The sequence below is a fragment of the Mercenaria mercenaria genome, chromosome 18 (assembly GCF_021730395.1).
Source record: "Mercenaria mercenaria strain notata chromosome 18, MADL_Memer_1, whole genome shotgun sequence".
In the NCBI taxonomy this organism is placed as follows: Eukaryota; Metazoa; Mollusca; class Bivalvia; order Venerida; family Veneridae; genus Mercenaria; species Mercenaria mercenaria.
In genome coordinates, this window is record NC_069378.1 from 45,877,651 (window position 1) to 45,893,548 (window position 15,898).

The 15,898-nt window shown below is 32.0% G+C and overlaps 1 protein-coding gene across 1 annotated transcript; it reads right to left on the reverse strand.

Annotated features, from left to right (window-relative positions):
* Positions 1-659: 659 nt before the first annotated feature.
* On the reverse strand, positions 660-14,823 carry LOC123538172 (acetylcholine receptor subunit beta-like). The gene is made up of 12 exons (XM_045322140.2): positions 14,817-14,823; positions 14,219-14,382; positions 13,726-13,770; positions 12,973-13,085; positions 7,707-7,731; positions 6,031-6,197; positions 5,248-5,332; positions 4,546-4,631; positions 4,003-4,148; positions 3,534-3,611; positions 2,134-2,292; positions 660-1,299 (listed from the first exon to the last, which is right to left on the reverse strand). Exons 1-12 carry the CDS (start codon positions 14,821-14,823, stop codon positions 995-997), a joined length of 1,380 nt encoding a protein of 459 aa, XP_045178075.2. The 3' UTR covers positions 660-994.
* Positions 14,824-15,898: the final 1,075 nt, after the last annotated feature.

Here is a 15,898-nt window from a genome sequence, read left to right on the forward strand (position 1 = left end):
GATGCTAGGACGGGCGAAGACCATAACCATCTACCACTTTGCCTTTTAGCGGCAGTGTGTGTTAAGTGCAACTCGAGAGGATTTTTGAGTAAAACATGACGCATTATACGCATATAGAAAGGAAAAGAAAGCAAAACAAAATCATGTCCAGAGATACGACATTCAGAACGTAAGATGTGTGATGTCGACAAACCAGCAGAATTATTTCAAACTTTAAAGTTTTTTTTACAACAGGCAGCAATACCTCTAAGATATCAAATGTTTTAAGGGCACACTTTGGAAGTAATAAATACAGTAAAAAACTTAGTTCATTCAACTTCGAATCACAAACGTTTTTCCTTAATATTAATCCTTCACGTTTTAAGTTGTTGCTTTTTGTCAAGTAAAGGTTTCGTTTATTATAGTGTCACTCCTATTGAAAGGACCAGCAAATTATGCATTTGGGACACCTTTTGCCATAAAATTATAAAGGAAATGAATACAAATGTGCATCTGTGTGTCGTACATTCTTAGCTATCACACACGTCTATATTGTTTATATGGCTTTACGTGAAACACAAAACGTTGGTTTAACATTTTTTTTTAAAAGTTCATCACTTATTGCCTGTAAAACAGCATTTATCAATATACTTTTAATGGTTCTATTCGTTCCGTTTAATTTCATAAGCGTAAGCAAAATTTATACATGCGACCAATTTCTATTCCCGTTTAGTTTCTACATACATAGATTCAATTCAATTCTCCAAGAATGCAGTTAAGTTTAATACATTGAAACACATCAAAATACAATAACAAACGATGGTTTTGTTATTAACACAATCAGGAGGTACTCCTAAACAAACAATAAACAATAATCATTTTTTATATAACAACGCCCTGTTAAAAAGGAAGTAATCGTACACAAAAGACAACTGTGTAGTTTTTCAAAATCAAATCTTTTTGCTGTGAGGCAGGAAATAATTAACAAACAACAATTATTTTAAACGAAACAAACTTATTTTGAAGCAAGTATTCCTAAACACACAACAGTTGTGACAAGAACAAGAAACATGAATAAATACATGAAACATCTGTCCAGTATGAGAGCAACTTCTTTCCACGAATACAGTTTAACATCGTCCTCATCCTGATGATCCGGTTCAGGCTGATCTACGTCAACCAACTCCATATGTGTACCTCTAAAGCGTGTCCTTGCATTAGTTTCACGTGTCTTGTCATCTAAAGGGAGTTTAATGGTGGAGGCCGTCAATGTAGATCTTTCCTTAGGATTGACCTTTTGCCTTCTACAACACTTTTCACCTGTAAAATAAGATGCACTATGATAAACACGTGTAAATCTGTAGTCACATAACAGGAGAAAACATAACATCAAAGATTTGGTTTGATTGTTTTATTTTTAAATGATTGATGCATCCATTGCAATACAAACTAAATTTAACAATCTATAATTTTGAAATACAGAACTGATAATTGAAATTGCTTTATATCTATAATTTCAAAGCAAATAAGCAGTTACTTAAACGCTTTAAAATAGAAGTATAAAAAGCATATACATTGTAAGTATATTATGCAAATGTAGTAGAGATTGTCACATTTCACACTTAAAGCTCAAATGTGGTTCTAAAAGAATATAAAGCAAAAAGATAATGCGACAAAAGTCTTTTGAATACGTTAGAAATTGCGAACTTTATGCAATATGTCATGTTTAAAATTGTGAACATTATGCAATACGCCATTTTTAAAATTGTGAACTTTTTGCAATACGTCATGTTTAAAATTGTGTACTTTATGCAATACTGCATGTTTAAAATTGTGAACCAACACCCTTTATGATAATGATTTTGTAACATAACAAAATAATTTTATAACACGGACTAATAAATTACTATGAGGACATTCTAATGAAACTGTCATTTCATTTCTAAAAACTTCTGAATTACAAAATAACAATATTAATGAATGACTTGTTCCTGACCTAATGCTGCAAAATTATTTTAATATTTTTTTGAAAAATGTATACAAGTTTCAGTTCAATATTCCTTGCCTTTATATGTTATTTCGAAACTAGCAATCTGTTTTGTATATCCTATTTAAACAATATGCATACTTAACAACAGTTGATGTTATTCTCACCTTTCCACATAGCCATTTTCACGAGAAATACTCTAGTCAATGTTTGCACCCAACCGGATGGTTCCTCGTCATCATCATGGTTGAAATAAATGTCCAGCACCACAATGGTGAATACAACAGATAATGTACTCAGCATCAGAATAATTGTAAGATATGTGGCTGTAGATATATATAACAATAAGCTCTTGACAAGATAAATAATATAAATTAAATCGAACAGAAACTCTTTATAAACAGTTATATATAAACAAATTATATTAATAATATCAAGAGTTATGGTTATTATTAGAATAATTACATAGAGTACATAAAAATATTATTTTTTTTTTGGATTTAACGTCGCACCGACACCTGACATGTCATATGGCGACTTTCCAGCTTTAATGGTGGAGGAAGACCCCAGGTGCCCCTCCGTGCATTATTTCATCACGAGCGGGCACCTGGGTAGAACCGCCGACCTTCAGTAAGCCAGCCGGATGGCTTCCTCATATGAAGAATTCAACGACCCGAGTGAGGCTCAAACCCACATCGATGAGAGGCAAGTGATTTGAAGTCAGCGACCTTAACCACTCGGCCACGGAGGCCCCTACATAAAAAGATATAGAATAAACAATTATGCAATAATAATGTAAACCAGTAAATAATGGCATAAACGAACTATGTAATAATAATAATGTTCACAAGTAAATCGTGAAAAGGAAAAACGTGTAACAATAATGTACACACGTATATGATTGATTAAGCTAACTATAAAATTACACTGTTCACCAGTAAATGTTCACACAGAACAATGTTGATAACATAATACTTATCATTTACCATTTAGATGGATAATCATTTATTTATTCATTATTATTAAACAATCTGCTTAAACTATTGTGTAATTTCTACAACGTCACATTGAAAATGTGTTTGAGCATACATGTAAAATCATATACAATGAGGAGATGTTATAACAACACGATTGAAATTTGGTATTTATATAGATAAAATATATAAAGTATGTACAGATAACATATGATTTTTCGCAATATGCAAAATCCTGTGGGAATGGTTGGTCCTAATGTCAGTTCCCATTACAACGAAAATGTCTGAGAAAATGCTTCGGCACGAAACATTATATGCTCACGCTTTTTGAACAAGCAAAAGCATTTAGTTTGTTAAAAATTCTAATTATGTATTATAAGGAAATTATGACTTGACGTTGGAACGCGAAATTATTAATATTAAAAAAATATGTGTTAACATCGCGTGATCTCTATGTAAACACACCTTAAACCTCCTGCTGGATTACCCATGGGAAACGAAAACATGATTCAGCAGTTTTATACATATCTGTTAAAATGAGGTTATAAAATGACCTATTTGTGTATACTGATATGCTAGAAACTGGTACTTACACAGTATGCTGGTACTCAAAGAAGTTTTGGGAATGTTATCGGCAATCAGCGTCAAATAAACAGCATATGCGAGAAGAACTGTATAAAAGTAAGATATAAAACAGTATATGCCATAAAAGTGTGTTAAGAAGACAAAAGTTTATAAAAAAACAGTTAGATATAGTAAAAGTGTCTTGGTCAACGACCTTAAGTAATTATCTAGAACCAAAGTATTGACAGATTAAACTGACATGACCTAGGAATTAACTAATGGTAGATGAGATCATACTTACTAGGTATACATTGGAGTATAATTTTTATTTGCGTCAATACATGAGATCAAACCCAAATGAACGCATAAAATTCTCATTTATGTATTCTAAAATGTTGAAGTCCACGAATTGATATCACTACGAGAATGTCGTTTTTCATGAAATTTCATAACCATGAATTTATTCTACAATAAGTGAAGCTGATGTTATATAAGCACCTGTCAACGACATGCCTACTCGTTCCCCTGATTCTGGTGGCAGTTTGAACACAAACACAATCAGTGATGCCATCAGTAGCACAGGAAATATTGTGTTCAAAATATGAAACAATGGACGTCTCTTCATTTTTAACGTGAAATACAATCTGCAAAACAATAAGAGCTGAGAAAATAAACATTTAAGACGTAACCGACATCTGCATTTTTTGGGCTAGTTTTGAATTTCGGGGATCAGATCGATATCATTAGGTCCACATTTAATTATATTTAAATGAATGAGATGTTCAGCTTTGTTAAAAACGACTTGGTTAAAACATTTCTATATTATGGTTATTGGTTAGAACTGATTTTAGGCTGTACGGCTAATTTTTATGAACTTGCAACTCGGGATAAATTTTGTGTCTGGCGATCTAAACGATATGTAAATGATACTTGAACATTGTTTAATATCTTCAAACAAATGTATTTCTTTTTATCCTCTATTTGCAGGGTTCGTGATCAAATTTGGTTTTACTTCTTTTCGTTGAATGTGACAGCACTTACCTATCGTAGCTATATGCATCATATTTCGATTTGGAAGCTGTTTCAGATGATGTTGTTGTTTCGATCAAATCCCATTCACCATTGGGCTGTTGTAAAAATAAATAAGTGTACTTTTTAATCGGACCTTCTGCATAAAACAATTAACTGAAAGATGTTATGACATCGGGATACCTGAAATCGTAGTGGGAACACCACGAGACATGTTGACAAAGATACAACCGGTCACCAGGCCCCGTGTTCACAAAACATTTTCAGTCTCAGCTGAGTTTGATAATGTAACTTTATTTGTGATTTATATCTAAATAGCATGTTTAAAACTAAATTTTAAGTTAATAACTATTTTCAAATGGCTTTCCGGTATTGATGGTCAGTTTCAGTTGGAATTACGTCTTGCAGTTTTAGTAAAACTAATAATAAATTTTTAAGCTCAAACTCAGCTAAGTTCGAAAAATGCTTTGTGAACACGTGGCCTATTGTTCAGTATTTCTTCCAGATCTTAGGAACTGGCTGGATTTGTTTATACATTCAAGAAATCTTTTGAAACACTTTCAAATAATAACTTTAATAGCACGTTTTACACACATTTAGTATTCATCATATATAAAGGCAACAGCCAAACAGAAGAATGTAATCATATAGAGGTATTGATCAGCCACATGAAAAATTATAATACACATTTATCAGAAGAGCTATAAAACTTACGCTAAAGTTGTCGGTTGTGATTGGATCAGATGTAAATTCTAACGAAATCTCACTTGAAGTGTATGCCCAAGTTGTCAGCACGATGCTGAGAAACAATAAATGAAGCAATAAATTAAGACGTCAAATAATGAGAGACGAATCTGATTGATGTGACATTTGTTATGAAAAATATCTTGATGGCAACTCGTATTTAGTAGGAATAATAAAATTCATTCAACAAAGCAAGCCGAACATTCCAATTTGAACTCATGTGTAACTAAAACTTGTTTATATAATACATTCGTATTGACTAGAATTTGATTCTGCTTGAAATAATATGTTGGAATGACAGAAAGTATGTAGCCGTATATGTACGCAACTATTGAATATATAAATAAGTTTGTGCTAAACACCACACATTAAATTGCAAAATTCGATTTTACAAAGAAAAAAAGTAAGGATAGATTTCCCGGAAGCAAAAAGCACCCCAAAGTCTTTTTTTATGTGCAGTTGATTTTGTCAGAATATCTATATCCTGAAAGCCTCACCAAGTCTGCTTATCTAATTGAAAGGCTCACCTGCACGTCTATGAAGGCCTCATCTGCAAATATATCTATCTGAACGAAGTTCTCACCTGCGTATCTATGTATCTGAGTGAAGGATCCGGATTCCCCTGCAATTATGTTTATCTTTATGAAGTACTTACTTTCATTTCTGTTTATCTAAATGAAGGTTTCACTTACATGATCTTTATCTAAATGAAGGACTCATTTGCATATCTGTTTATCAAAATGGAGGACTTACCTGCATGTCTGTGTATCTAGCGGGTAGTATGTAATGTCAACATCACAGTTGGTTTCAAATATTCCACCTGGTGTCCAGTATGCGTAGCCACCCGAACTTATTCGTATCAGCCAGTTCTCGTTGCTGAGTATCTCTAGTTCGTTAACACTAAGGTCACAAGAAAACATCTAATCAATTGTCAAAAGCAGGCAAATAATCATTACGAAATAATCATCACTTGCTGTTTGATTACAGTCGTGGTTAATTTTGTATCATATATTCAGCAGATCAAATTGCAGCTTCTTTTCCAAAACATTTTTAAACAATTTAAATTTAAAACTTCTGTAAGTAACGCACAATACAACAGTTCTGAGTACAGTACATGTCAGCGATCTGACTTTCATATGTTTCAGACCGTCTGAAACAACTACGAAGCTGGTCAACAAAATTGCATTATTATTTCTTAAAAATAAAACACCTATGAGAATAATGCATGAAAACGCTACTGGAAAAAGCAACTCGAAGTAGCATCAGCTTGTTCCTAAGGTGGTATCTTCTGTCATTATTTTCAGTAGAAAAAAAATCAGTAACAGAACATCATATATATTTTGTATTTTAAGTATGTACTATATACATTTTATAGCTGCCATATCAAAATAGATTTTAAACTATGAACAGTTGGGTTAAATGTAACTATTTGGAATATTTATTTAAATCTAAAATACACCTATTTTCTAAACGTTTTATATGAATACATACAAAACATGGTTGATAACAAAAAAGTTAAAGGCAATACTTATTTTATGTATAACTTTAGTAACAACGTTATAATGTGAATATAACATAAAACTGTTCCAATAGTTAGAGTGACGCTAAACACTGCAGCTGAATAACTAGGGTACATAACTTAGGATATAAAGCGATATATATCAGTACATGGAATATGTAATCAGATGAAATGTTTAACCATGTGTCTAAGGTAACAATGAGTCTAATATCATTTAAACAAGAACAAAAAGGATATCATATAAAATAACAATAAAATAATAGAATTTGTTTTAACATGACCTTGTGTTCAATTACAAAGTTTGAAAAAATTCCATCAGTGGGATTTTTTACCCAAAACTGTCGCATCCTTATTACTATGCTGCGGTCTAATTTTGGTTATAATATAAAATTTTTAAAAGATTACATGTAAATAACACTTGCGGTAACATTGATATTTGGTGAATGATGATGTTTGTTCTTTCATTTGCGTTGAGTTTAGCGCCGGTTGCCCACAGGTTTCCATTATGCAATGGCCTAACGTGTGTGTCTTGATTTTGTATCATCTCAAGTACTACAGTAACTGCTAAATTCTCCAAATGAATTAGGAGATTCGGCCGAATGAAATCAGATATAATCATTTTTTTTATTATAATCGTCTAAGAGAATATATACCTCGCCTGGACATAAATGATGGTCTTCTCGCTTATTTTCATTTTCATTGGCCTTTTTATAGAAAATAAGAGTACAACGCTGATAAAGCGAAAATTTAGCCCCACCTTAACTATGTTAATAGTGTAAACGTATGTAACTAATTTGCGGACGAGAATAATCAAACGTGATCAGAACATTATGTGCAATGTGCATGTAATTTTAAGAAATGAAAATGGATCAAGAAAACACTCTTGAGTAAACATTTTTAGGTAAATTACGCATTCTACAGACAACTGAAAGGGACTAAAACGAAAAAGAAACAGTACAATTCTAAACAGAACTAAGTAGTATGAAATAATGAAAGATGATGACATGATCCAAGAACAGATTGAAGCAAGTTACATCCATGTAGAGTAGATTGTGTGACTCTTACTAAAGAAATATCGTAACTTAAATGAAAACTCTAAAACGGAACAGACGTAATAGAAATAAATAAAAACACATTTTTACATGTAAAACACATAATCATGCCTACGGTTGGTCTAGTTTGCCTAATTGTCTGTGTAAATAAACGAAGAATAGTAACCATCTCACCTATTTACTATACAGGAAGCCGGGCGCTACATATATTTTTAATTTGAACACTCTTGTTCATTGCCTTTGAACTATCAGACAGTGTTAAACTCAACTTGGGAATTTCATGAAGCGCAGTTCACCTGACTCGAAACCGCAAAATCACATGTTGCATGATGCTCGTCCGCAAAGTGAATCACTTTCACGTGCAATTTTCACAAATACACGTTAAGCAAGATAAGTGTGGTTTAAAAATATATCAGAAAACAAGCCACTTTTAAAAATAACTAATGGATTAAAACAAAATCCATCACGAAGACCGTACCTATTAAATAGAAAAGCTCCAATGTCTCAGACGAATCTTATCAGACCAAATATAGGTTACTTAGTTAGTTCGTTGACAACAACTATAATGCCTTTAAAACAACTATGAATAAGGTGCGTGCCGATTTTTAATGTTCCCATATTTCACTAAACTTATCAGTGAGACCTTGTAATAACATGAATATGAAAAGAACAACATAAATGATATTTTTTTATTTTTATTTTTATTTCATTTATTTTTTTATTCCAATCTTTGTCAAATTTGATAAAGCGAAATGACGTAGGATCTCGTGAAAATGAAATATTATTTATAAGAGGGCAATAATCACTTTTCCAACTCTTAAATAGAAGTACAGGTTCACGATATTAATATCAATATTTTTTTATAAACAAGATACCTGAATTTGCATATTCATTCAGCAGGAAACAAATTGATGGTCGCTGATCTTCCTTTCCTATACAGTATATAGGCTTATATGCGATATTGGTAACTCTTGTCTAGTAATAATCACTTGATAATTACCGGGGTTTTTTTAATACTGACACGTCAAAACAATATGCCAAACGCCAGCTAAAGTTACTTGAGTCGAAGGGTAGCGTTGAATATGTACATATTGTATTTTCTGAGAAAACACAGTTTAAAGCCAGATATAGTATGTATGTTATTAAAAACAAATAGTACTCATATAGTAACTTTATCATCCTTTATAAAATGTCAATTGTCGTTCATATTCAGAACACTACAAGTAATCTATATTGAAATATACATGAGTTCACTTCTGATATTATCCCCTGGATTCAGCGATTTTTTTAGCGGAGATTTAAAACTGCATCAAAATAAAACTGCACAAAATAGTATGTTTGGCAAAGTCAAAATGTTGGTGCTACCAATTGAGTGTAACACATTATACTAAACTAAACTGGTAGAACTTATCATAAATTATATCAAGTCAATATTTGTAATATTTGCATTCCCAATGACGTTAACTACATTTATTTTATGTTCTTCAGTGAAATACTGAAATTTATCAGTGAAATAAAGTTGATATTTTCACTGTTTGAATCAGTTCAATGTCTCAAACAGTGAAAATATTATTTTTCTAATTCTTTTAGTGATACGGAACTACACTCGAATGCGAAATGATATGAATTATAAAATTAATGATAAAAATTCGTTCCAAAATATTCTTCAGTAAAGAAATAGATGTATGAGATTAATAACAGGATCATACTAATTTACACTCTATCATTATAAAATGTAAAAGAAATCAGGAAACCTAACAGAACTATTTACAGTCTTTGTACAAAGATACCATGACGTCACGACTTTATGACGTCCCTATGCGATGTACGTGACGTGGCACTGACAAACTGGATATAATTTTGTTAAAACAATTACAGATGCATTAAATAAATAGAACAATTGTTTGTTTCAGTGTAAGATCGAAATATATTATATTCCTAAACACCATGATTCACATTTTCACAAGTGGCTGCACCACTCGTGGAAATATTATACAGTGGAAACCCCATATACCGGGACTAAAAATTCCGGTTTTTAGAGGATTTCAGTTTGTGGAAGATATGTGTACTGTCAGAGACGTTAATATAGCTCTTGATGTTTCCTGCAGTGTCCTTTGGTAAACTATAACTGGAGGCTTTAACATGATTGCACCATAAAGGTAAGTTGCGCACATCCTTCAGATATTCCTTTCTCAACTTATTTTTTCCAGGAGAACGACTCACGAAATCGTTACAAAGTCGTTGAAATTTTATCGATTATTAAAAATCCGCCAAAAGCAAAAATAAACTTATTTGTTTAATTAGTTTTATAACATGCTCGAATTGAAAGAAAAAATGTTTTGTAGCTAACTGAGTAATTGAGCGCGGCATTTTTGTGCATCATTTTCGTATAGGTTAGTGTTTATTAGTAAGCATTTATCAAATTAAATTGGTCAGGCGCGGCAGAAATATTTCTTAAAAACACCATAATACTGTGTGACACCTATACTTTTGTATGCGCTGTGTATGCAAAATATACATATGCGCCGTTTTGGCTTTCTTCCCACGTAACAATAGTGTCTGAAGTAAACTATTGATTTAACTTCGTATATCTTTTATTTCAAACGAGATTGCTACTGACTATTTACATATTGTTGAAAAGAAAAACGCCACAGTACTTAGCAATACCTATATACGTATGTGCTCTATTATTAGTAATGGAAGAAAAATAAACATACGCGCAGTTTTGGTTTTTCTGCCCATGTGATGATAGTGTTCGCTTCTCGTTCTATATTTATAAATATTTACAAAAAAAATAAACCGTTGCAACGGTGTATAAAAGTTCATTAGAAAAACTGCCAAAACAAGTCTTGAAAATAGTTTGGATCACCGTGCATCTAAGATGTATTTAGAAAAAATGTTCAAAAACCGTTGAATTCATATATATTTTTTTGTTCAATTAATAAATAGTTCCTAGATTATACAAAACTTTTATATAAGTCGTTCCCTGTTAAATATCAGTCAGAAAAAGTATTAAAAGAGAACAAGATCAACTTAAATAGATATTAGAAATTGCCGAACTCTGTCAAGTTGTGCATATTTCATTAAAACAAATGCCAGCCAGAAATAAGGAAGTTTTGCATCACAAATAGAATCTATTTGGTCAAATGGAAAATAATCATCTATATTTTCATGATTTAGTATTTATTTTCTGAAAAAATATTGTTAGAAAAAGATATTTAAAAAAAACTGTAAAAAGGCGGATATTCTAAAACAAAAAAAGAGAGAAATACTCACAATTCCGTAAAAAACATCTTATGAAACGACTGTTTGATCAGACTATTATCGACCACGTAAAATTGGCAGTAAGAGCAGTGGGGAAAATAATAACTGATGATAGTTGATGACGTATTTCCATTATTCTTCGAAATCTGTTTAAAAGTGAGTCTTAATAGTATACCAGTTCCTTGAACAGCATAGGATACAGAAAGGTGAAGTACAGTGGGTCCGTATAAAATGCCATGATAAGTCTTTATACTTAAAAACTTTAATTAAACAATCAAAAAGAAACTGTTCTTTTTTCCAAACTTCAACCCATAAGCAACTTCTTTAGTACCTTTTGAAACAGAAAATCTGTCTTGATGAACGTGTTTAAGCCTTCCATAGTCTGCTCTACTGTGATCAAATGACCACACCGGAAATGTTCCGCACTTGGATGAAAGACGAGTGGTGTAAACAAAACGAAACGGGGCTCACAAGAGATGATTTTAAATATATATTGAGAAACTCCCAGATAATCGTGATATACGTCCAGGGTTGGTATACTCCGAGCGTTGTTCTGCCCCGCAAATTTACGTATCGCTTATTACAGCCTGCTTCACTGGCACCATCGATGACTGTTACTCTTTATATTGAAAAGTATGCTAACATTGGAATACTCGAGATAAACACATGCAAAAACGTAGATATATACAGAGTCATTAGACAAGGGCTTATGCAAAAGAAGAACTAGCACATGCAAGAAATTTAGGATGTAATAACGTTCTGGAAAAACTTGGTTCTCCAAGTCTGAAATTTTATAAGACTTTCAAAATCAATGCACCATTATTTTTTCACAACATTTACAGTTTTATCTAAATGAGCCTTAAACACTTGTTATTGTAACATAATGACTTTTTACAGTTATATTATTGCACATATTTACTTTGATGTATTAATTATGTTTTCACAAATTAGTAGAGTTAATTAGTTGATTAAACATGTATTTTGTTTCAGGGTTTGCCTGTATATTATAATCATTGGTTACAATGAATTATAGAGAAAACAGTATATAAGTTGTATGTGTGACATTTTAAATGTACGATTTGCTTCAGAGCCAAGTGCACGTGATCGCTGTCCAAGACAGATGTTGATTTGATATTTCATTATATTTTATAGAGTTGTTTGATTACTTAAGTTCACCCATCTGATGCAGTAAGAGTACTTAAACTTTTATATTTATTGATTGACACATGTAATAACCTTTTGGTCAATTGGCTCAAAAAAAGATAAACTTTTGGACATAATTCACATATATTTTGACAACACATTTCAGACATGACATTTCCGAAATATCACGGGTAAATTGCATCCAAAAGGTTAAATCCCTTTTCATTGGTTTTTCAATTATGTTAGATTTTAATTAGTTTAAGTTATTCCCCACTTTTAGTGTCAAAAGATTTGTCAGCTTATGGGGTGTTATACATATTGTGCACTGTTATCGGAAAGGCAAATGCCTTTGGTTATTCCTTACTGATTATCTTTCTGGGTCTTGTTCTTAATAGTATGTTTATGATAGTGGATATATTTTAAATTAATACAATTTCACTATACTATCGTTTTTTGAATTATTTTAGAAACATTTAAAGTTAATGATTGATTCAACTGGTTACATTATATTATGTGTTGCAGAAAATAACAAGAGCAGACATGATCTTATTCTTGACATTCCTTATATTTTGTTAAGTTGAGAGTCTATTTCTCTTCGTAGAAACAAAGTTTAACATTTTTTATAAATTAAAATATTAAAAGTATTATGAACATTCCAGAATGTTAGAGGTGTTATTAAGTGCCATGCTATGCACACTAAAATAAACTTTAGCTCACCTATTTTCTATTGCTAGCGCTGGTCGCCACATGTTTTCTTCGTTAGAGAAAAGAAAGCTTATGCTTGAATAATTTAAGTTTGAGCTCCAGTCAAGCGTATCGTCAACCCATTTCTAAAATGAAATTATATTTCAACAAATTATAGAGAAAACGCACAAATGTTCTTGCTAAAACATCTGCAAAGTTCAGACGGATTGGTTGATGACGGAGCCCGAAAAGGGAAAACTCCAAAATATATCCCAAAGGATTCTGCAAATGCTATAACTGACAGATCATAACTTAAGGCTGTTCTAGCACAAAATGTGTAAAAGGATAATCCTAATGAATTTTATGTGGATAAACAATGGTTCTTTTAAAACTTGTTTCTGAACTTTTAAACACGTGGACAAATAAGCATATAATAAATTTTGAAACATTATTTTGTGTGGGTACATGTACAAACTGAAAAAACGCAGCCTGTCTTGTATTCATTCTGAACTGTGTACTCATCCAAATATAATCTACCTATTCAACAGATCAATATTAAATAACCTATATTTGTTTTAAGTTTACTTACCTCATTTTAACATGTTTTGAAATCATTTTGTAAAATTCAAAGAAATAAAGTGGTATAAGCACTGCAGAATTGTAGCTGACAACAATTCTAAAGTTGTTTAAATATTTGGATAACGATGCTCTGTAAAAACGAATTATCAGGTCAACTTAAATACGTTGTAAAATAAGATATGTAGATGTGAAATCAATATGATTTACCGTTGAGAAAAATCCTGATGTTGATAACACCTGGTCTTTTATGTCCTGAAATATAAATATGAGATTTTATTTAACTGACTTAGTCGCAACCGCATCCCAACATTGCTTTGTAGGTTGAAAATATTGTGCACATTCTGCAATATAAAATTGGTTTAGTTAAGATTATCGTTAAGATGACAAAAGTTCTATCTTGACAATTGCTTTCTTTTTCACATATGTTCACTTCAGTGCCAAAAGTGGCTAACTGCATTGGCGTGATGAAGCACTAATCTTCCTTTTGCGTTTAAGTGACCAAATTCTTTTTGTCTGAATGAATTATTGCCCATGCTTTCATATGTTCCAAAATTTACCCAGGTTAATAGACGGTATTTTAATATAACGTTACACACAGAGCAGGGCAACTTTGAAATTTTACATTCATGATATTTTGTTTGCTTATCAGCCATCATGATGCCGTATATAATCGAAACCGTGTAATATATAAATCACATACCAGTGAGTTTATTGTCACCAGGTTCAGACCAACTGTCACCCTGACCTTCTCAGCTGGCCTCTGTAAAGGTTCATAGCCTGTAAAGAGGCTTGTCCTCAATTCGGTTTCCAATTCTTTAGAATAACTTGGTATTTTGCTGCCGTAAACAAACACTCTAAGAAAAACTGAAATAGATGCGAATAGAAAATAATGAGTTTAAGCAATGTTATAATACTCTTAATCATTGAAATGATGTGCAAAGGGTTCAAAATGAAAGTCAATATTGACAAGAAATACATCTGTTTGAATTCAAGTCTTTGTCTTGCTGGTCGCTATCTTTCGGATCATATATCGACTTAAATTATTTCGTATGTTAGCGGTCTTGATTTGGTTACATCCACTGACACTTTGGGATCATAGAGTCCGTCCAATAGCTGCAAAATAGAATAGCATTTAATGTTGTGCTAGGGCCGTGAAGGGTTTTGTACATTGTACATTTCTTATTCGTAAAAAAAACTCATCGTTCAGCGTCTGCCATTCTTCTTTCGGTTGTGTGAATATTCTGATATATTTTTATTGACTATCACACTCTAAATATTATTCTCAAGTACCTACATACAACCCATTTGGTTTGATAGCCAAAATGATTATGCTTTCTAATAAAATAAGTCTATAAGGCCAATATGAAATTGCTTGATTAGTAACATCATATTTTTGTTATCTACCTTCCTTTCTTTCTTTTCAATAGTAGCAGTGTTATTGCTATCACTTATGTCAATAAATTGTATATCCTAAAGTGAACCGCCATTGTTATTTTCCAGCTATTCTTACGACTTTACATTCAGTCCAGTATTTCGATTTAGATAAACAGCTGTTCGAACACAGACTAAAATATTGTTAAATACAATATTTTTTGTTATATGTATTACTTGTTCATAGGTGTATGTGAACGGTCGCAAATTAAGTGCAAAATGCTTACCCTTTTTAAAGCGAAATTTAATTACTAATCTACGGAATTCCGTAAGGACCGTCGCCTTTGGTTGTGTAGATCTGAAACGCGATACTCGATAGTGCAATGATGAAAACGCGAAAGCACGAAACTACGATAAGGAATTCGCGACAACACGATGATGATACGATAGTACGATGATGATGATAGTGCGATATACTATCGCGTTTTCACTATCGTACTGTCGCGATTTCACCATCGTACTATCGTCTTATCACGTTTTTATTATCGTAGTATCGCGTTATCACCATCGTACTGTCACATTTTAACCATCGTACTGTCGCGTTATCACCATCGTATTTTTGCGTTATCATCATCGTACTATCTCCTTCCGGTATCCGGTCTCTATCTATCTTTTCATTTAAGCACTGTTAAAATTCAAAATGATTTCTATTGCTTGTTCATGGGTTGTATAACGTTTTTCAGCTAAAGCCAGATATGTGATTTGTCAAAAATTCCTCAGGTCAGTCGCTTTGAGTTTTCTTTATAGTACAAGATTAATAACAGGAAAATAGAATGCCATATTGTACCATGATTAGAGAGGATTTTTTTTGTTTGACATGAATAGTTTCACAAACATGTTGAATATTTTCAAAAATATTATAGCTTTTATTTTTACACTGAAAATTGAAGCAAGTGCATGTCTTGTAAAGCTCATTTTTTCGATATTGAGTACCGTAAGATGCATAACT